Below are 21,512 nucleotides of genomic sequence, written 5' to 3'. Positions count from 1 at the left end.
ATGTCATGGACTGGTATTGCCACCACTTCCTTCAGGGCATCCATGAATTGTAGGATCTCCAGCATTTTATGCCTGGAGTCCTGCTTTGTCAATAGTTGGAAAGGCACCGATTCAGCCATGGCCTTGACAAAGCCTGCAAAGGAAAGCTCCTCGGGGGGAGATTGCTGCCGTTCCTCCGGAGGACAGGGTTTGGAAGGCAAATCTTCCAATTCCTCAGAGGAGGAAACCAATGCCTCCCCCTCCCAGGGGCCATAAGGAGCTTCTCCCTCATTGCGACTTTCTGGGAATGCGGGTGTGTGTGTGTGTGTGTGTGTGTGTGTGTGTGAAGGGGTGAAGGCCCATCGGTGTGCGCGGCTTGGTCTTCGAAGGCACTGAGAGAGGCACTGGAGGCTTTGAGGGGCCTCAAGGCCGCAAGAGCAGTGAGGGATCCGACAGCATCAGCGGGATCAGGGGCATCGAAGGCAGCGGTGGAACCAACCCCGAGGGCCCTGGGAGAACCGGCAGGTGAGGTGGCACCATGTGTCTCCGGGCCACCATCGAGCAAGATGGCCCTTCCTCCTCTCAGGAGTCGCTCACCAGTATGGGGGCTGGTAGCAGTGGCAGCAGTGCACCCAGTGGCCGCGAAGGGGCTTGGGGCACTGGAGCCAGCTGTGTCGAAACATACCAGCAGCATGTCGAGCTGCTCTAAAAAAGGTGAAAGCACTGGTGGAGCAGGTTCTTGCGGTGGAGGCAGTACCTGAGGGACCAGAGGCTCAAGGCCCTGCAGGGCCCAGCCTACTGCCAACTGCACACGCCTCTCTAACTCCTCAAAGGTTGGCAAGGATAAAATGGGCTGAGGAATTGGTACGTACCCTGGATCGAGGGGGACCGAGCCCTCCACTGGTGCCGGTGGAAGACGCCTGGAGGCATCAGTGGGGTCAGAAGGGATGGCCTCCTCCGCCCTCGACCGCTTCATAGGAGGCACCAAGGTTGATACCTTCTTATGGTCTGGCTTCGATGACAAGTATGATCTATGAAGGTGTTTCTTAGACCTCTCTCGAGGAGCACCACGGTCCTTGCCCGATGCCGATGGCAACGTCGAAGAGCCCGACTGGGAACGGGATGACAGGGATAGCGGATGGTTCCCTGTGCCTAGCTTGGGACCAGGCAAGGCAGAAGGAGGTAAACCCGAAGGGGTTGGGGCTGTGGGCTCCTTTCCAAGCGGGGTGGAAGTCCTTGATGCCAAGGACGGCTCTGAATGCTTGGACCTGAAAAGTTTTTCCATTTTGTCAAGACGGGCCTAACAACCCTTGGGGGTCATCTGGCATAGAGATCGCAGATGCGGACATCATGGGAAGCCCTCAGGCAGAGGACACAGACCCTCTTGGGAGTCTGTGATTGACATGGTCCGGGGATATGCCTAAAACATATCCAGCTAACTTACATGGGGCATTCAGTAGCACGGCAAATGCCGCTGAATATACCCGGATAAGTATTAAGCTTATCCGGCTAACTTTAGACCTGCTATGGGCCATGTCTAACTTACCCGGTTAACTTAATAAGATAATGCTAAATACTACTACTTAGCCAGATAGTTATGGATCCTTAGTTATGTCCACTGCCTGCCCACTGACTATCCAGCTAACTAGTTAGCCAGATAAGTGACTTATCTGTTAAGTAGTATAGCTGGATATTCAGTGGAAGCTACTTAGCTGGATAATTTGGATTTATCCAGCTAAATAGCATTTGAATATGGACTCCTGTATGTTTTTATGTTTATTACGATGTCTGCAAAATGTCCTGTATGTTTTTATGTCTGCAAAATGTCCTGTATGTTTTTATGTTTATTACGATGTCTGCAAAATGTCTGCAAATTGCAGATATGTTATAAAGGCAGTATGTAAATGCAATAAATTTAATTACAAAAGTACAGACATTGTGCATGCCACCCAGATTTTCAAAGGTAAACTCCATAGGGAGTTTGAGAATTTGGTTGCAGACCTGCGAGTACAAAAATATCTCTCCCCATGTAATAGGTGTAAAGAATAACAGAAAGAAATTACTAATGGAAAAATATTGCCCTTAGATTAACCTGCCATTCATAATATGTGATCACTTTTGGCTCTATTATATTCTTTCAAATTTTTCTAAATTGAAAACAAATTGCAGGGTAATAGCATTACAGAATTAAAAGGTTTTTTACTCACATTAACTATGGACTCTTTTGTTTGTGCCATATCAGAGATAACTCCATCTGTAATAATCAGCAGAACAAAATACTGGGATCCATCCTTTACTGAAGAAGCATATCTAAACAAACAAAATAACCAAAGTTACAGTAAAAATGCAGAATAATATAACAGAAAATATTCTGATAAAAATATGACTGTATTAAAATAAGGATGTGCCTGAAAATGATTGAAATGATAGTAAAATATATCATAGATAATTCATTTATTTTCTTCAGTAGATATGGTAAGGTATCTCAATGTTACCACACCTCTTAAATCACTAAATAATCAATAATGAAGAGAAATAAAGACCAAGTTGTCAGTTTTCAAATGTGAAACAAAAAACACTGAGGCCAGTATTCAAAAAATATAGACATCAAATTTAGGTGTCTAAGTCTTCTGAAAATAGGCTCCTAAGGATCCTAAATTTAAAAAATTTAGGAGCTTGTTTTAAAAGATATATATATATATATATATATATATATATATATATCAGCCTCATAGCTTTTATAAGAGAGAGACAGAGAGACTATTGGCAATTTTCATGTGGTTACCCCTGTTTGGAGTATGTAGGATTTCTTACTTAATGATGCCATGGATGAGTTCTTTGCAACAGTGTTATGGATCTGTCACACATTACAGAGCCATGTTTCTGCATCCTCCTACCATCAAGGAGCAATATTAACAGCAAAGATAAGAAAATAAAAATTACTCAAAAGATAGAGAGGGAAGGATCAGAGATGGAAAGAAAAGGAGATGAGAGAGGATAGGAGATGGGGAGGGGAAGGGGAAGGTAAGGATGACAAGGCTGGAAGAAGGATGGGAATGGGTGATGCCTGTCTTATGCCTTCTCCCCATCTAGCAAAGATCCCTTCTCTTACATGTACATCCCTGGTGCAAATCTCCCCTCTCAATCACATACACATACCCTCTAGGCATTAATCCTCTTTCTCTCGTCTCCACATCCCACACCCATCCCCTCTGCCCACCTCCTATCACCCTTCCCCCCCAATCCATAAATTAATACACAACGAAAAGGCAGAATGGCTGAACACAGCCCTTCATGTACATGTCCCTAATAGAAATTTGAGATCAGCAAACAAAGCCCTACTAACTATTCCCTCAGTAAAAACAGCCAGACTAACGCAAGTAAGGGATAGGGCCCTATCCCTAGCAGGACCTATAATATGGAACACAATGCCTTTAGAAATCAGAACACAAAGAGACATCAAAGCATTCAAAAAAAGTTTTAAAACATGGCTATTTAAACAAGCATACCACAAAGGGAATGAAGAGTAGAATCCAGGGAATTGTATGATGCAGTCCGAAGAACTCCCACACACACACATCAGTTTATTCGAATGGTGTGTGTGTGTATGTCTATATATTTTATTTTACTTTACTTCTATTAGATTGCAACCACAGAGGACCAGACTTAAGTGTTAATTTATCTTATAGCCGATATACTTAAAGTAGACATGACTTATCACAACCACTAAGTAATATTTAATATGAAACTATGTTACAGTATTTGATGGCACCTGTTTAGTTAATATAATTCAACACATTTAAGTTTGAAATTATGTGCCTTATTGTGAACCGTTGTGACGGCAACTAGCTTAACGACGGTATAGAAAAGATTTTAAATAAAAAAATACATCCCCCAACTCATCTCTCTTACACATACTGCCCATCCCCATCTACCATACTCTCCTCCAACCTCCTGCACACCCCTACTTTCTCTCCTGGCTGCCTCCATGCCAAACCCATTTTTCTTACTGATCCTAGCTGACCCCCTTTCAAAATCCCAGTGGATGCCCCCTCCCACATCCTCATCAGCCCCTCTCTCAATCCTCCACATCCCCACCATCAATTCACCCCTTTCACCCTCCTTCCTACCAAGTCACTCCCTCACCCTCCTCTCCACTGCCCTGTCAATTTAACCCCTCTCATCCTGCCAAATGTCAACCTCTCTTTTCTCTTGCTTCCCCCTGCCAATACTCACTCCCTTTCCTCTTTCACCCTGATCTTCCTGGCAATAATGTTTGCCTGCAGGAGGAAAAGGGGCATGGTTGTGCTCAGGTTACTCCTCCTCCTCTGCTATCCAAGGCTCAAATTGTGCTTTGAACCATTTCAGACACTATAGTTTTGTGTTTCAAAGTGTGAGTAAGTTCCGGGCAGCAGAACAGGAGGATGTTGCCTAAGCTAAGGTACCACCACTTTCCTCCACAGACTACTTGCTCAGTGTGGGAAGAAGGGAGGTGCTGCCCCTGATGTGCCATGATTTCAAGAGGAACTGGCCAAGACCACGGAAAGGCCTGAATTTTGCAGCCCTTGCTGCAACACTGTGGAAGACCATGGGCCCTGAGTACATTAGATGTGTTTTAAAGGGATTCAAAAAGAGATACCCTGTTCTGAGAAATTCATTACTATTCTTGTCTGTCTAGGGTTAATTGCTCCATGACAGCAGGCTCCCATACTCTATCCAATCAAGCAATTGGATTTGGCACAAAACTAGTTTTTCATTTTGCTGCTTCTGAGACTCTAGCAATCACCAATAAATGGTTAATTAAGTTCTCTTTCATTAAGTAAACATCTTTTATTGGTAACTCAGTAGAAATAGTCTAAAGTCAGTAGAGGAGGACCGGAAGGCTCATCTGCATACTGCTCCCAGCATCCCCTGGGAGAGGAGTCCAGAGCTCACCGCAAGCGATCCAGGGATTGAATTCCACAGCCGCAGCTTCCAGCGGCCCCCACATCCTTTGCAGTTGAGGAGGACCGGAAGCGCGCGCTGAATCTCAAACCCTTCCATTAACTGAGTGAAGATTCATTTAGTGGTGGTTAAAGTGGATAGGTAAGTATAGCTTTCAGAAATTTTTTGGCTTATAAAAGTTTGGTGAAAGGTGAAATTAAGGGATATATTCTTTAGAGTTTGTGTGAGTGTGAGGTAACAAGCAAGCCAGAGATAGTTAATTCTAGTGTCTGTCTTTCCCACCCACTCAACCCTTGATTTTTAGGCACGAGACACTTTCTCATTAAAAATCAATCAGGCTCATCTAAATCATATTATTGTACCAGCCCTTATTGAAAGTTTAAGCATCCCCTTGTAGAACACCAGCTGATTAATTAGTAAATTCACCTGTAAATTTAAAGTACTCCCTTAGTCTCCTAAACTTAACTAGGAATTCAATAAAAGTAAGATGAAGGCAGCAGACCAGCAGCAAGAGGGGGGCTTTCCAGTCTTTTGCATTGTCACATGTATGATTTTTTACCCGCTGGTGAGAGATTGTATGTGTGCACTCGGTGCAAAGAGCTCCTGGCTCTCAGGGAACGAATCCGATCTCTGGAGGCTAGAGTAGCAGACTTGGAGGAGCTGAGGCAGATGAGAGGTACATTGATGAGACCTTCGGGGACATAGTAGCCAAGTCCCAAATCCAGTTGGCAGCCCCAGTGCTGCCTTGGATCAGAAAGGTCTCCCAGTAGGAGAACATCACCCTGGTGTAGCAGGAAGAGATCCTATAGCAAGGACCTGCTCTCCAGGTGATGTATTGTCCTCTCACACTGAGGAAAAGTCTCCCAGGGCTACTGCCCAGGAGGGAAGGGTTAGGCTGGCCATCATAGTTGGTGATTCGATTATTAGAAATGTAGATAGCAGGGTGGCTGGTGGATGTTAGGACCACCTGGTAACTTGCCTGCCTGGTGCGAAGGTGGCAGACCTCACGTGTCACATTGGAAAATGTGGGAGAGAGGTTCTGGAAGCCAAATTTAGGATTTTAGGTAGGAAGCTGAAATCAAGAACCTCCAGGGTGGCATTCTCTGAAATGCTTCCTGTTCCACGTGCAGGTCCCCAGAGGCAGGCAGAGCTCCAGAGTTTCAATGCATGTATGAGACGATGGTGCAGGGAAGAGGGATTCAGCTTTGTAAGCAACTGGGGAAACGTTTGGGGAAAGAGGAGACTTTTCCAAAAGGATGGGTTCTACCTTAACCAGAGTGGAACCAAGCTGCTGGCACTAACTTTCAAAAAGGAGATAGAGCAGCTTTTAAACTAGAACAAGGGAGAAAGTCACTCAGCAGTGCAGGGTTCAGAGAAATGTATCCTTGAAGGAAACTAATGAAACAGGAGAGTTAGGGCATCCCAAAAGAGAGGTTCCATTAAAAGCAAACATAGTCCATGTGCCTATATATAAAAACTCACCAAAGCTAATGATTTCCGAATTATCCCTAATAATAGAAAAGCACGTTGCTAATACAAACAAAAAACAAACTTTGAAATGTCTGTATGCCAATGCCAGACGTTTAAGAAGTAAGATGGGAGAGTTAGAGTGTATAGCAGCAAATGATGAGATTGACATAATTGGCATCACAGAGACTTGATAGAAGGAGGATAACCAAGGGAACAGTGCTATATCAGGGTACAAATTATATCATAATCAGGCCGATACAGTAAGGAGCGGTAGGAAGAGGTGCGTTACGGCCGGGCGCACCCGTGTTTGCCGCACGCACAGTTTGGATCATCTACCGCTCGATACTGTATTGAAATAGCATGCAAATGCAAGCCGCGTCCGAGAAGCATCCGTGAAGTGTTAGGCCTGCGCAATCTATTTTACTGTATTAAGCGCTATACAGCGCCTATACAGTATCCTGGGTGCACTGGTACCTGCCATTTCAAATGTCATTTCAAATGACGTTTGAAATGACAGGTACCAGGGAGGATTGCGAGTCCTCTCTCCCCACCTCCCGAAGCAAGGCAGGGCGAAAATTAAAACAAAAGTGAATAAAATGAATAAAGTGTAATAAAAGTAAACTTACTGCATGTGAATTTTCTTTGAACAGTCCTCTCTCTCTATCCTCCTCCCGAGGTGCGTACTGCGTCTCCCCTGCCTCCCGGGGGGAGTCGGCGCGAAAGCGGCTTCCAGCAGACCCCCGCTGATGAAGGTGAATGAATGTGCGCCTGTGCATGCAATTTGGTCGCTCAAGGCGTGACGTCACGCGTTTGGCATCACGGCGTGTGACGTCGGCGTTCGCTAATGCACTGCCTTGAGCGCCCAAATTGCATTCATTCACCTTCGCCGGCGGGGCTGCTGGAAGCCGCTTTGGCTCCCCTGCCCCCGCCGGCGAAGGTGAACGAATGCACACCTGTGTGTGCAATTTGGGCGCTCAAGGCAGTGCATTAGCGAACGCCGACGTCACACGCCGTGACGTCACGCCTTGAGCTCCCAAATTGCACACACAGGCGTACACAGGTGTGCATTCATTCACTGCTGGCGGGGGCTGCTGAAAGCCGCTTTTGCCGCCGGCTCCCTCCGCCTGGATGAATGCACGCCCGCCGGCGAAGGTGAGTGAATGAATGCACGCCCGCCGGCTCCCACCGCGTACGTGCGTGCATTCATTCACTCACCTTCGCCGGCGGGCGTGCATTCATCCAGGCGTATGGGCGTCCATTCATCCACCTTCGCCCGCGGGGGCTGCTGGAAGCCGCTTTCACCGCCGGCTGCCCCCGGGAGGCAGGGGAGCCGCAGTGCGCGCCTCGGGAGGAGGGGAGAGAGGATTGTTCAAAGAAAATTCACATGCAGTAAGTTTACTTTTATTACACTTTATTTACTTTTGTTTTAATGACATGTCGAGCCGATTTTCGCCCTGCGCCTTGCTTCGGGAGGGGGGGATTTTGACCGGAGCCTGCCTATTGCTGTCACACCACACTAATGCCAGGGTAAGGGTCCTGGGGGGTGAGGGGGTCGTTTGCCCATGAAATTTTGTCTCTCTGACCTGACGGTCCACACTAACGCAGGGGTAAGGGTAGGCGGTAAGTTAGCAGGTTAAACTGCGCGGCAAAACTACAGGTTAAAAAGGAGATAATCGGGGCGCACATTACTGTATGGGAGGGAATAGCTAATCGGAGCGTTTACAACTCATATACATGCTGCGGGCGGAAAGGGTTACCGGTTGATTTAAAGAAGCAGTAAGGATGAGTTAAAAGGGATAGGGAATCGCGGTTTGGACCTACGCAGCCAAATTGGAGTTAGAAGCGGGTTAGAAGCCGGGTAACCGTGGTCGCTCTTTACTGTATCGGCCTGAATGATAGGGAGGATCAACTTGGTGGGGGTGTGGCACTTTATGTCCAGGAGGGTATAGAGTCTAACAGGATAAAGATCATACAAGAGACTAAATGCTCAGTAGAATCTATATGGGTAGAAATCCCATGTGTGTTGGGTAAGAGTATAGTGATAGGCATATACTACCGTTCACCTGGACAAAATGGTCAGACAGATGATGAAATGCTAAGAGAAATCAGGGAAGCTAACCAATTTGGCAGTGCAATAATAATGGGAGATTTCCATTACCCCAATATTGACTGGGTAAATGTAACATCAGGACTTGCTAGAGACAAAGTTCCTGGATGTAATAAATGACTGCTTCATGGAGCAATTGGTTTAGGAACCAACAAGAGAGGGAGCTATTTTAGATTTAATTCTTAGTGGAACGCAGGATTTGGTAAGAGAGGTAATGGTGGTGGGGCCACTTGGCAACAGTGATCATAACATGATCAAATTTAAACTAATAACTGGAAGGGGGACAATAAGTAAATCTGCAGTTCTAACACTAAACTTTCAAATGGGAAACTTTGATAAAATGAGGAAAATAGTTAGAAAAAAACTGAAAGGTGCAGCTGCAAAGGTTAAAAGGGTTCAACAGGCATGGACATTGTTTAAAAATACAATCCTAGAGGCGCAGTCCATATGTATTCCACACATTAAGAAAGGTGGAAGGAAGGCAAAACGATTACCGTCATGGTTAAAAGGTGAGGTGAAGGAGGCTATTTTAGCCAAAAAAAAATCCTTCAAAAATTGGAAGAAGGATCTATCTGAAGAAAATAGGATAAAACATAAGCATTGCCAAGTTAAGAGTAAAACATTGATAAGACAGGCGAAGAGAGAATTTGAAATTAAGTTGGTCATAGAGGCAAAAACTCATAATAAAAACTTTTTAAAATATATCCAAAGCAAGAAACCTGTGAGTGAGTCGGCTGGACCATTAGATGGCCGAGGGGTTAAAGGGGCTCTTAGGGAAGATAAGGCCATTGCAGAAAGACTAAATTAATTCTTTGCTTCCATGTTTACTAATAAGGATGTTGGGGAGATACCAGTTCCTGAGATGGTTTTCAGGGGTGATGAGTCAGATGAACTGAACGAAATCACTGTGAACCTGGAAGATGTAGTAGGCCTGATTGACAAACTAAAAAGTGGCAAATCACCTGGCCAGATGGTATGCATCCTAGGGTACTGAAGGAACTCAAAAATGAAATTTCTGATCTATTAGTTACAATTTGTAACCGTTCATTAAAATCATCCATTGTACCTGAAGACTGGAGGGTGGCCAATGTAACCCCAATATTTAAAAAAGGCACCAGTGGCGATCCGGGTAACTATAGACCAGTGAGCCTGACTTCAGTGCCAGGAAAAATAGTGGAAACTATTCTCAAGATCAGAATTGTAGAGCATATAAAAAGACATGGTTTAATGGAAAACAGTCAACATGGATTTACCCAAGGGAAGTCTTGCCTAACAAATATGCTTCATTTTTTTGAAGGGGTTAAAAAACATGTGGATAAAGGTGAACCGGTAGATGTAGTGTATTTGGATTTTCAGAAGGCGTTTGACAAAGTCCCTCATGAGAGGCTTCTAAGAAAACTAAAAAGTCATGGGATAGGAGGCGATGTTCTTTCGTGGATAACAAACTGGTTAAAAGCCAGGAAACAGAGAGTAGGATTAAATGGTCAATTTTCTCAGTGGAAAAGGGTAAACAGTGGAGTGCCTCAGGGATCTGTACTTGGACCAGTGCTTTTCAATATATATATAAATGATCTGGAAAGGAATACGACGAGTGAGGTTATCAAATTTGCGGATGATACAAAATTATTCAGAGTAGTTAAATCACAAGTGGATTGTGATACATTACAGGAGGACCTTGCAAGACTGGAAGATTGGGCATCCAAATGGCAGATGAAGTTTAATGTGGACAAGTGCAAGGTGTTGCATATAGGGAAAAATAACCTTTGCTGTAGTTACACGATGTTAGGTTCCATATTAGGAACTACCACCCAGGAAAAGATCTAGGCATCATAGTGGATAATACTTTAAAATCGTTGGCTCAGAGTGCTGCAGCAGTCAAAAAAGCAATGTTAGGAATTATTAGGAAGGGAATAGTTAAAACGGAAAATGTCATAATGCCTCTATATTGCTCCATGGTGAGACTGCACCTTGAATACTGTGTACAATTCTGGTCTCCGCACCTCAAAAAAGAAATAGTTGTGATGGAGAAGGTACAGAGAAGGGCAACCAAAATGATAAAGGGGATGGAACAGCTCCCCTATGAGGAAAGGCTGAAGAGGTTAGGGCTGTTCAGCTTGGAGAAGAGATGGCTGAGGGGGGATATGATAGAGGTCTTTAAGATCATGAGAGGTCTTGAACGAGTAGATGTGAATCGGTTATTTACACTTTCGGATAATAGAAGGACTAGGGGGCATTCCATTAAGTTAGCAAGTAACACATTTAAGACTAATCGAAGAAAATTATTTTTCACTCAACGCACAATAAAGCTCTGGAATTTGTTGCCAGAGGATGTGGTTAGTGCAGTTAGTGTAGCTGGGTTCAAACCCAGACAACTTGTTTGCCCACTAGCTTACTGAATACGCTCCCTCACCCCTCCCCCCCCCCCCAAGTTTATTGCTAGTGTCAGTTAATTTGTGAGGTCAGATGACAGTTACAGATAACTAGAAAAATAATTATACAAGAAAAGTGCCTTCTCCTACTTTAGATACAGAAAAACTCAGTATGCTATACTGAGTAGAGCATATTATGCTTCAGCACATTATTCCTCTTAACTGAATCAAATTTCAAATGATCTTTTGCTTAAAACTAGAAAATAAAATCTTGTAGAAGTACAGCAAATACAATTCAGCCTACACCTTTTATACGGAAAGCCAAACTATAGAAACATGAAGGCAGAAAAAGATCATACAACCCATCTAGTCTGCATATCTCTACAGTCCCTACCACTCCTTCAGAGATCCCCTGTGTTAGTCCCACGCTTCCTTGAATTCAAATACTGTCCTTGTCTCCCTCACTTCTACCAGGAGGCTGTTTCATGCAACTACCACCCTTTTTATTTCCTTAGATTACTCCTCAGTCTACCCATTCACCCTTATACAATGACCTCATGTTCCAGAGCCTCCTTTCCATTGAAAGAGGCCTGCCTCCTGTGCATTGATACCTTTCAGGTATTTAAATGTCTCTATCGTGTCTCCCCAGCCTGCCTTTCCTCTAGGATATAAATGTTTAGATCTTTAAATCTGCTACTATATACTTTACAACGAAGGCCCCAGACCATTTTAATAGCCACCATTTGCATCGCGTCCATCTGCTTTAAATCCTTTTGAAGGTGAGGTCGCCAGAATTATATAATATTCCAAATAAGGTCTCACCAGGGACTTATACAGGGGCAATATCAATGCCTTTCTTTCTGCAGACCATGTATGCACCCAATTGTCTTTCTAGCTTTTGCCATCACCTTCTCCAATTGTTTGGCCGTTTGTAGATATCATCAGATATTTACAGTACTTGCAAAATTACTTTCTGAAGAGGAAGTTAAATGATTAGTTTTTCTTAACACCATTTCAAAATAATTTTCCCTTTTTGTGTTTTAATTGGAACAAGAAAGATGTTAGTACTGAATGATTCATGTTTTATGATAGCGAGCAGTAATTGGTACTGTTATTGCTATTTCTGATGCCTTTCATGTTCATATTTATTGAAAACAGCTGAAATGTTGAATCCAAACTATATCCTAACAGAAATCAGATCAGCTTTACTGACTTTATAATTGTGCTTATCTAATATATTTCAAGTACATATGTTCTGGCAGTAAGAATCTCAGTGTTACTGATCCTTTTGTGAATAGCCATTGTAATATCAATTTATTGCATCCTACTTTAGATATCACTTAACAATAAAATTATTCATTCACTGTGGGTGGAAACTTTCTTCTAAAGTCTAAAAATATAGTAAGATCCACAATTTCCCCCAAATACAGTAGCTCCTTAGAGAGATAATTAGGTTTTTTATTTCAAGTCTGAATAGCTTATGAATAGATATTATTACTATTACGATAATTGCTACATTTATATTTCTGCAGCTGATACAAAATTGGCTGCATGTACTGTACATACTTTGATGCAGTTGTGAAGATTTACAAAATACCGCTGCATAACTGCAATTAGAAAGATAATTGGTAATTTTCAGAGGAGTTGGCTATTGTCATGCTTTAGCAGTCAGTGCCTCTGCTTTCTGTTTTTAAACATCAGATCTCTTGTTTTCTTCCAAAATATTCTTCTAATATAGGATCTGACCGATATTTCTTTTTCTAAAATTGAAAACATTTTTTTGGACAAGATGGTGGGTCACCGGAAGTGCTATACACAGTTAAGCCGAGGGACCTGAGTTTGATTCTCAGACCAGGACTCTGCTTCAGCTGGTGCTATGGAGGCAGCAATCATAGTCCCCAGTGGGGATGAGGGAGAAGGCAGGTTACAGAGAAGCTTTAGCTATCTCTCAACAGTGACACAACAACCAGACTCAGAGACTATGATTACATGCTCTGAAAGTCAATTTTGCTTTGGATACCAGTAGAGAAATATGTAGGTCTGCAGCAGTGCTCCTACTGGACCTATTTGGTAAAAAGGTAGGAATAATCTTTTATATTTAATTTAAAGTGTATAGAGCTAAATAATAGGCTCTTGGTTGTAGGCCTTGGATCTTAGAGAGGATGAGCAGGATAAGCTTGATGACATTCCCTGAAGTAGAGAAAACAATTTTGATCACTTACATCTGCCCAAGTGCCATTTCTTGTGGTTCCCTTAAAGAAAGTGGGCAAGCTCGTTAGATCCCAGTGGCAGGCCTTCTTGAGGTAAATATTCAAAGCCTTTTAGACAGATAACTCACAAGTTATCTGTTTAAATGGCATGTTTTGCCATATTCATCCACATATCCAGCTACATTATAGCTGTATAAGTCATTATTTAGTTATAATTTAGCTAGATATAAAGGAGGCGTTCCAGAAGCGTTTCTGGGAAGGGTTTAGTTATCTGGCTAACTTACTCGATTTTCAGATATATCTGGCTAACTTAGCTGGATAACTTTAGAACTGCTTCAGAGCAAGTCTATAATTATCCAACCTTCTGCATCTGAACAACTTGCTAGTTATCTGGATATTTTAAAAAGATAAGTAGCGTTGTTTAAAAACAAAACAAAACAAAAGGATGTAAAAGGGCCTGTGGCCTGATCCCCTCCTTTCCCCATAAAATTTCACATATGGTTCCGTCAGGCTGTGCATTCTCTACCCCCTAGCCCCCCCACATGAGTAAATACTGTCCTGGGGCTTCACAGTTTGGCTCCTCCTTCCGCGGTTCTTGTTAAAAATCAAAATCTGGCAGTCCCTCTCGAAATTCACAGTGTGCTAAACCTCTCTCCCCTAGACCCTCCTGGACTGCCCTCTCCAATAACGTTAAATGCCCTGTCCCTGCTCCTGGCTGTCAGAGTCTGCGCTGGAAGAATATGCTGCAGGTAAGCTTACAGTTCCAGCGTAGCCTCTGACAGATCAATGCTAGAAGAGCCAGGAGTGGTGAAGTTTGTACCTCGATCCCAGCAGGACATTTAATTGGAGGAGATGGGTCTGGGGAGGTCTGATGCAGTACATTGGGAATGCAGGTGAGTGAGATGTCTGGGGAGGGTGCCCGGTTTTGAGGGGAAGTAGGGAGGAGTGAACTGTGAGCCCTGGGACAGAATTTGCTCAGGTGCGCGTGCATCGATAAACATATGTATTGGGCACACGAGAAAAAATACACTTGATTTTTTTATTGTGCATGCAAGTTCTCGCGTACCATCTAAAATATCCCTACCATGCATATGTATTGGAGCCTTTACACATTTACTCAAGAGATGGGGGAGAGAGAGATTATTTTAAAAGGCCAATCTGGCACTCTATCTATCTATCTATCTTTCAACACAGGGTGGGTTTGTTTTTTTTTGGGGGGGGGGGCAGTGTTACAAGGGTCTACAGACCCTTGCGCCCTAGGTAGACCAATAAGAACATAAGAACATGCCATACTGGGTTAGACCAAGGGTCCATCAAGCCCAGCATCCTGTTTCCAACAGTGGCCAATCCAGGCTATAAGAACCTGGCAAGTACCCAAAAACTAAGTCTATTCCATGTTACCGTTGCTAATAATAGCGGTGGTTATTATATAAGTCAACTTAATTAATAGCAGGTAATGGACTTCTCCTCCAAGAACTTATCCAATCCTTTTTTAAACACAGCTATACTAACTGCACTAACCACATCCTCTGGCAACAAATTCCAGAGTTTAATTGTGCACTGAGTGAAAAAGAACTTTCTCCGATTAGTTTTAATTGTGCCCCATGCTAACTTCATGGAGTGCCCCCTAGTCTTTCCATTATCCGAAAGAGTAAAAAACCGATTCACATCTACCCGTTCTAGACCTTTCATGATTTTAAACGCACTTTAACTGTGTAAGTGGGCTTCTGAAAATAGCAACAGTACATGCCATTGAATTGTCCATAGGATATTCACATATAAGTGCACTATATACATGTAAATGGCTTTTTAAAATTGCTACAATAGTATGTTACATTTACATGTGTAACTGCTTTTAAAATTACCTAAGTATTTTTTTTCTTGAACATTTTGCTCAGATTAAAGATAAGTTCTGAGCTATGAACTGAGAATGGTTTCTTAACCTTTTGGCCAGAACTGAGAACCTGTAAAATATGGGGATTAAATTCCCTGCAAAATGACCCCACTGGGCACACAAAATCATTTGAATCCTAGAAGGATTAAACCTCCTGTAACACCACAGTGTTTGATTTTTAAAAGCATTTTCTCAAGTAAAATTGGGTTTTACTTGAGTAAATGCACTTACTTAAGTAAGTGGGCTTTTGAAAATTGCTACAATATATGCCATTGAATTCTCCATAGGAGTTACTTGAGTAAGTGCACGTTACTCGAGTAAATGGCATTTGAAAATTGCTACAATAGTAGTTACATTTACACGCATAAATCCTTTTGAAAATTACCCTCATAATCTTTATTCATAAAAGGAAATATAAAGATCAAAATAAACAATGGAGGTTTTATACTCAGACAGTGGCTTACAATGATAGCCAAACATCTTTATTCAATCTAAAAACTACTATCAGGCCGATACAGTAAGGAGCGGTAGGAAGAGCTGCGTTAGTGCCGGGCGCACCTGCGGTTGCCACACGCACAGTCCAGCTCACCTAATGCTCGATACTGTATGTAAATAGCTTGCAAATGCAAGCTGCGTCTAAGAAGCGTCCGTGAAGCGTTAGGCCCGCGCAACCCATTTTACTGTATAGAGCGCTATACAGTATCCTGGGTGCGCTGGCCTAATGCTTCACGGACACGCTGGTATCTGTCATTTCAAATGACATTTGAAATGACAGGTACTAGGAAGTGGACGGTTCTCCGACGCTCGGGATTGCCAGTCCTCTCTCCCCTCCTCCCGAAGCAAGCAATGAAAGTGGAAAAAATCGAAAAAGCGAAAAAAAAAAATCGAAAAAGCGAAAAAAAAAAAAGTAGCAAGAGAGAGAGGGGAGAGAGGACAGGCAATCCTACGCTCGGGATTGCCAGTCCTCTCTCCCCTCCTCCCGAAGCAAGGCGCGAAAAGCAACCTTGCTTCGGGAGGAGGGGAGAGAGGACTGGCAGTGTAAAGCAACGAAGCAACTTACTTTTTTTGCAGCCCCCCTCTGGAGACGGACATCGGCGAAGACGACCGCGGCTCCCCTGCCTCCAGCTGCCCGCGAAGATGGACGCATCGCACGGGCGAAAGCGGCTCCTGTGCGTGCAATTGGGCCGCTCAAGACGTGACGTCACATGCCCGTCCTCTCTCCCCTCTCTCTCTTGCAACTTTTTTTTTTCGCTTTTTCGCTTTCGTTGCTTCAGGAGGAGGGGAGAAGACTGGGGCTGCCCTGGAGACCAGCACCCATGGACGCGGCCAGGGCAGGTAAGCGGGGGCTGGGGGAAAGTTTGCCACCTACCCTTACCCCTGCCTCTAACGCAGGGGTAAGGGTAGGCGGTAAGTTAGCAGGTTAAACGCGCGGCAAAACAGCAGGGTAAAATAGCGATAGTCGGGGCGCGCGTTACTGTATGGGAGGGAATAGCTAATTTGATTGTTTCTATGTAATATACATGCCGCGGGCGGAAGGGGTTACCCAGTGATTTAAGGACGCGGTAAGAGTAGGTTAAAGGGGATAGTGTATCGCGGGTTGGACTAACGCGGCCGAAAAGTGGGTAGAAAGCGGGTTAGGAGCAGGGTAACCGTGGCCACACTTTACTGTATTGACCTTTATGTAATATGGGCTACTTCTTTTACTGAAAAATTCCTGTAATAATATTCTGTCATATATTACAAGAACATTCTGTCATATATTCCAAGAGATCTCATCATTTTCCTTAGTAACATTCGAGTAGTGACATAAAATATAAAATATATAATTCACAAAATGTTCTGAAACTGCTTTTAAATTTAAACTGTAAATACACAAAGAAATGAAGACTTGAAGACTTGCAATTACAGTATGATGAGTGAAATTGATTTTTAGCAATTTCAAGGCAGAAAGATACTATTGAATACATGTCAAACTAGAGTGAGCACAAAAACTCTTTTAATGAAAAAGTATAAAACTTTAACAAAACTGTTGCACTGACCTCGTCCCACTGCTATTCTGGAATCACTTAAACCTAATGTGATTGACAATGAGAACTGTGTAAACCCTATAAGTCTTTCTTCCTTTTAATATTTTGATTATATATCCTTGTTTTTGTCGGATTTCCTTCTATCATTATTATTTCTTCTTAAATACGTCTATGTTTAAAAATGAGAAATTACTTCTTACCTGATAATTTCCTTTTCTTTAATTAGGACAGATGAATCCAAAACCAGTGGGTTCTGCACCTCTACCAGCAGATGGAGACGGAGCAAAGCTGAAATCATGGTATATATATACCCCTGCACTGACATCAGCCCACCAGTATTCTCTGCAAAAGCCAACTGTGTACAAACTAGCAAAACTTGATTATTAACAGATAACCATTCCAGCACTTAGTTAACAGGAAAACACTGAGCTTAGATAAAGAGTACAATAGCACTAGTCTAGGGACTGGAGTAACACTTACCAGTAGCCCTTGGAACACGTAGCCATGCAGGACATCGGCACAGTCATCCAGCAGCCAAGGGGGGGAAGATGGATCCACCTGTCCTAATTAAAGAAAAGGAAAGTATCAGGTAAGTAGTCATTTCTCCTTTCTTAGCATATGGACAGGTAGATCCAAAACCAGTGGGATGTACCAAAGCTACTCTCGAACAGGGTGGGAGGCTGCCCACAGTCCGATCAATACCGCATGTGCAAAGGTTGTGTCCTTCTGGGTGTTGTTCGGTGGACTCCTAGCCAAGATAAGGTTGGTGCTACCTTCAGGGGATGGCCCTTGTAGGTCCTCGTCATTGAGAGGCGGCTTTGGGAGAGAAGACCCAACAGGACCTTCACCTATACCAGCCCACGTTCCCCGCAGATTGAGTCCTTGGGTACTGGGGCCGGCAGGACTTAGGCGCAGGTCTCTTGAAGAAGACAATCCCAGAAGACAGGAGGCAGAAGCGACATCAGATGTACCAGAGGTCAGGACAGGCAGCGGACGAGAGGAATCAGGCACAGTCCAAAAGTCGGGGCAGGTGGCAAACAAGAAGAGTCAGAGAACAGGCAGATGGTAAGGACAGGTGGCAGGCAAGAAGAATCCAGGAACGAAGCAGGGTCAGAGCCAGGAGAGCAGTCCGAGGGGGCGAGGAGCAGGGACAGAACCAGGAACAGGAATCATAATCAGGAGCTGGAGCAGGAACCAGGAACGACAACTCACACTCTGGAAAGAGCAGGACCCGTTGCTGAGGTGAGGACCTGATGATCAGGCAGAGTTTAAATAGTCCCTAATCCTGACATCATCAGTGAGGGTCACGGGAAGGTTTTCCCACTGCTAGCCCTTTAAAAACTAAAAGGATCGCGCGTGCACCTGGGGGGACCAGTGCAGCATAGGCAGCATTGCAGACGGCCAAGACGGGGAGCACAGCGGAATGGCCCGATGTGGACTGGGAGCCCTGCGCAGGCTGGAGGCGCACTGGAGCGGCCTCCCCAAGCCCGAGATGAGAGATGCCAGTCCTCCTGCAGCCGGCGAGCACAACACTGGGATTGCACATCCAGGTGGTAATGCCCGAAAAAGGTGTGTAAGGTGGACCACATCACAGCTTGGCTAATATCAACGGGAGAAATCAATCTAACCTCCACCCATGACACTGCCTGAGCCCTAGTGGAAAGAGCCTTAATCTGACTAGGTTTTAAAGGCTTTTATATACCGGAGTTCATGCACTAGTGCATACCACTTCGGTTTACACAGGTAATTACATAGGTAATGGCTGCTCAGCATCCACATATGTGGCCATGACTACCTCCTTAATCCAGGGGGCTATCGTAGCTGAAGACGTCGGCTCACCCTGTTTACTACCACTGTGGAGAACAAACAGGTGATCCATCTTCCTGAAAGGTTTAGAAACCTCCAAATACCTCAAGATATGCCTCTTGACATTCAAGGGCCATAACAGGTGATATTCCTCTGCATCTGTTTCCCTGTCCAGAGACGGCAGGGAAATTGACTGATTTAACTGAAAATCCGAGACCACGTTTGGCAAAAAGGAAAGAACAGTGCACAGCTGCATTGCCCCCGGAGTCACTGTAAAAACAGTTCCTGACAAGACAGGTCTGCAGTTCGGATACTCTACATGCAGAACAAATTGCCACAAGAAACACTGTTTTAAAGGTCAGTAAAGTCAAGGAAAGGCTACGTATTGATCACAAAGTGAGGCCTGCCAAAAAATCTAAAACTAGATTAACACTCCACAAAGGCACTGGTAACCACAAAGAAGGATGAAGATGCTTCACTCTTTTTAAGAAATGGGCCACATCTAGCTGAGCCGATAAGGGTCCACCATTCACCTGACCTCGGAAATAGGCAAGAGTTGCCACCTATACCTTTAATGAATTAAAAGCCAATCCTTTATTCAATCCATAATGCAAAAATTCCAAAATGAGCAAAATCTTAACTGAACGAGGAGGAACCCCTCAATGTTCACACTAAACCTCAAACACTCAACAAACCCGCACATAGGCTAAGGAAGTGGAGAACTTTCTCGCTCGGAGTAAGGTGGCAATCACCGCAGTAGAATATCCATGCTTCAGCAACTAAGCCCTCTCAAGGGCCATAACTTAAGACAAAATTGAGTCGAATCTTCATGAAGAACAGTCCCCTGTCATAGCCGGTCTCTGTGAGATGGAAATTACAGGGAAGAATCCACCTGAAGCTTTCACAAATCTGCATACTATGGTCTTCTCTGGCCAATCTGGTGCTACCAGAAGCACTATTCCTGTGTGACTCTTGATTCTCCAAATCATTCTGCAGAAGATGAGCCGGGGGGGAAAGGCATAAAGTAGCCTGCCCTCTGGCCACTCTTGCACGAGGGCATTGATGCCTAAGGACTTTTGATCTCTCCTGCAACTGAAGAAGCGAGGAACCTTTACACTGTGAGAAGTCACCAGCAGGTCCAGAAATGGAAGGCCCCAGCTATCCACAACTAGCTGAAATGCCTCGTTTGACAATTCCCATTCTCCTGGATACAGACTCTGTCTGCTGAGAAAGTCAGCTCTTACATTGTCTTTTCCTGCAATGTGTGAGGCTGAGATCTCCTGAAGATGCACTTCCACCCCATTCCATAATTTGAGCTATTTCCTGTGACTTGCTGGCTCTTGATTCCCCCCTGCTGATTGATTGTAAGCCAATGTCGTTGCATTGTCCAACATTATTCAGACTGCTTGACCCTGCAATCGGTCGCTGAATCACAAGCATGCCAACTGGACTGCATGGGCTTCCAGCCGATTGATGCTCCAGAGAGAATCTTCTGTACTCCAGCACCCTTGCGCTGTCAGCTCCTGACAGTGAGATCCCCATCCCAGGAAGCTCACATCTGTCGAGAGTACTAGCCAGACCGGTGATCTTAGGGATTTTAGGGATACCCCCTTTCTTAGATGATCGACTTTTAAACCATCACCTGCAAGTGTATGCAGACCTCCATCGGTAGGTGAAGCTGAATCGAACAGTCCTGAGACTGTGGGTTGCAACGAGATAGCAGAGTGTGCTGAAGAGGGCGCATATGCACCCTTGCCCATGGCACCACCTCCAGGGTTTGCTGCCATCAATCCGAGTACCTGTAGATAAGACCATACTGTTGGACGTAATGTGTTCCTCATTAGACGCACCTGCACCATCAGCTTCTGAATACGGCCTTCCGGCAAGAACACCTTGCCCTGCTTTGTGTTAAACCAAACATCGCAATACTCTAGTGACTGTGATGGCTGAAGATTGCTCTTGGCCAGGTTGACATCCGACCTAGCTACTGCAACAAGGAGATCTTGCGCGAGACCCAGAGGTTCTCTTCCAGACTTTGGCTCAAATCAGTCAGTCGTCTAGGTACAGGTGTACCAGAATCCCATTCTCTCAACTCCGCTGCCACCACCACCATGACATTGGAAAATGTTCTGGACGCGGTGGCCAAACCAAAAGGTAGAGCTTGAAATAGATAATGATGCCCCAAACCTACGAAATGCAGAAATCGTTGATGCTCTAGCCAGATAGCAATATGAAAGAATGCCTTGGACAAGTCCAGAGACAATAGAAACTCCCCCGACTGTATGCCATTTTCACTGAGCTCAAAGTTTCCACGCGAAAACGAGTCACAAATTGACGGGTAACCTCTTGAGATCTAGGATGGGGTGAAAAGAGCCCTCCTTTTTGGGCACAATGAAATAAACGGAATATCAGCCTGTATTTTCTTGAGAAGTCTTGACTATGTACACTCCACTGCTTGTCTCTTCTACAGTGTTGCGACCGTCGCTGCTCGACGTTCTCACTCCGCCCTCTTTACCTCTGTGGCGACTCCCTCCAGGTCTGATGGACGGCTGGCTGTTGTCTCCCTCCGGCATCCCCGGACCAGATCGACGTTGCAGATCCGCCATGATGCCTGAAGACCTAGGGTGCGTGCGCGCGCTCTGATTGAAGTACCAGCAAGAGCACGAACCTCAGGGGCGTCCCCCTGAGATGACGTCATCCGCTTCC

General features: G+C 44.4%; 1 protein-coding gene across 3 annotated transcripts in view; it reads right to left on the bottom strand.

Moving 5' to 3' along the window:
• Positions 1 to 21,512, bottom strand: part of CPNE8 (copine 8) — a 587,797-nt gene that overhangs the window by 76,895 nt on the left and 489,390 nt on the right. For all 3 annotated transcript variants that reach the window (XM_029615275.1, XM_029615273.1, XM_029615272.1), the window contains exon 17: positions 2,187 to 2,289. In XM_029615275.1, coding sequence (XP_029471135.1) covers positions 2,187 to 2,289 — 103 coding nt within the window. The remainder of the gene's footprint in view (positions 1 to 2,186; positions 2,290 to 21,512) is intronic.

This window comes from Rhinatrema bivittatum, chromosome 9 (assembly GCF_901001135.1).
Source record: "Rhinatrema bivittatum chromosome 9, aRhiBiv1.1, whole genome shotgun sequence".
NCBI classification, from domain to species: domain Eukaryota; kingdom Metazoa; phylum Chordata; class Amphibia; order Gymnophiona; family Rhinatrematidae; genus Rhinatrema; species Rhinatrema bivittatum.
The sequence above is the reverse complement of the archived record's forward strand: the minus strand, read 5'-3'. Positions and strand labels throughout refer to the sequence as shown.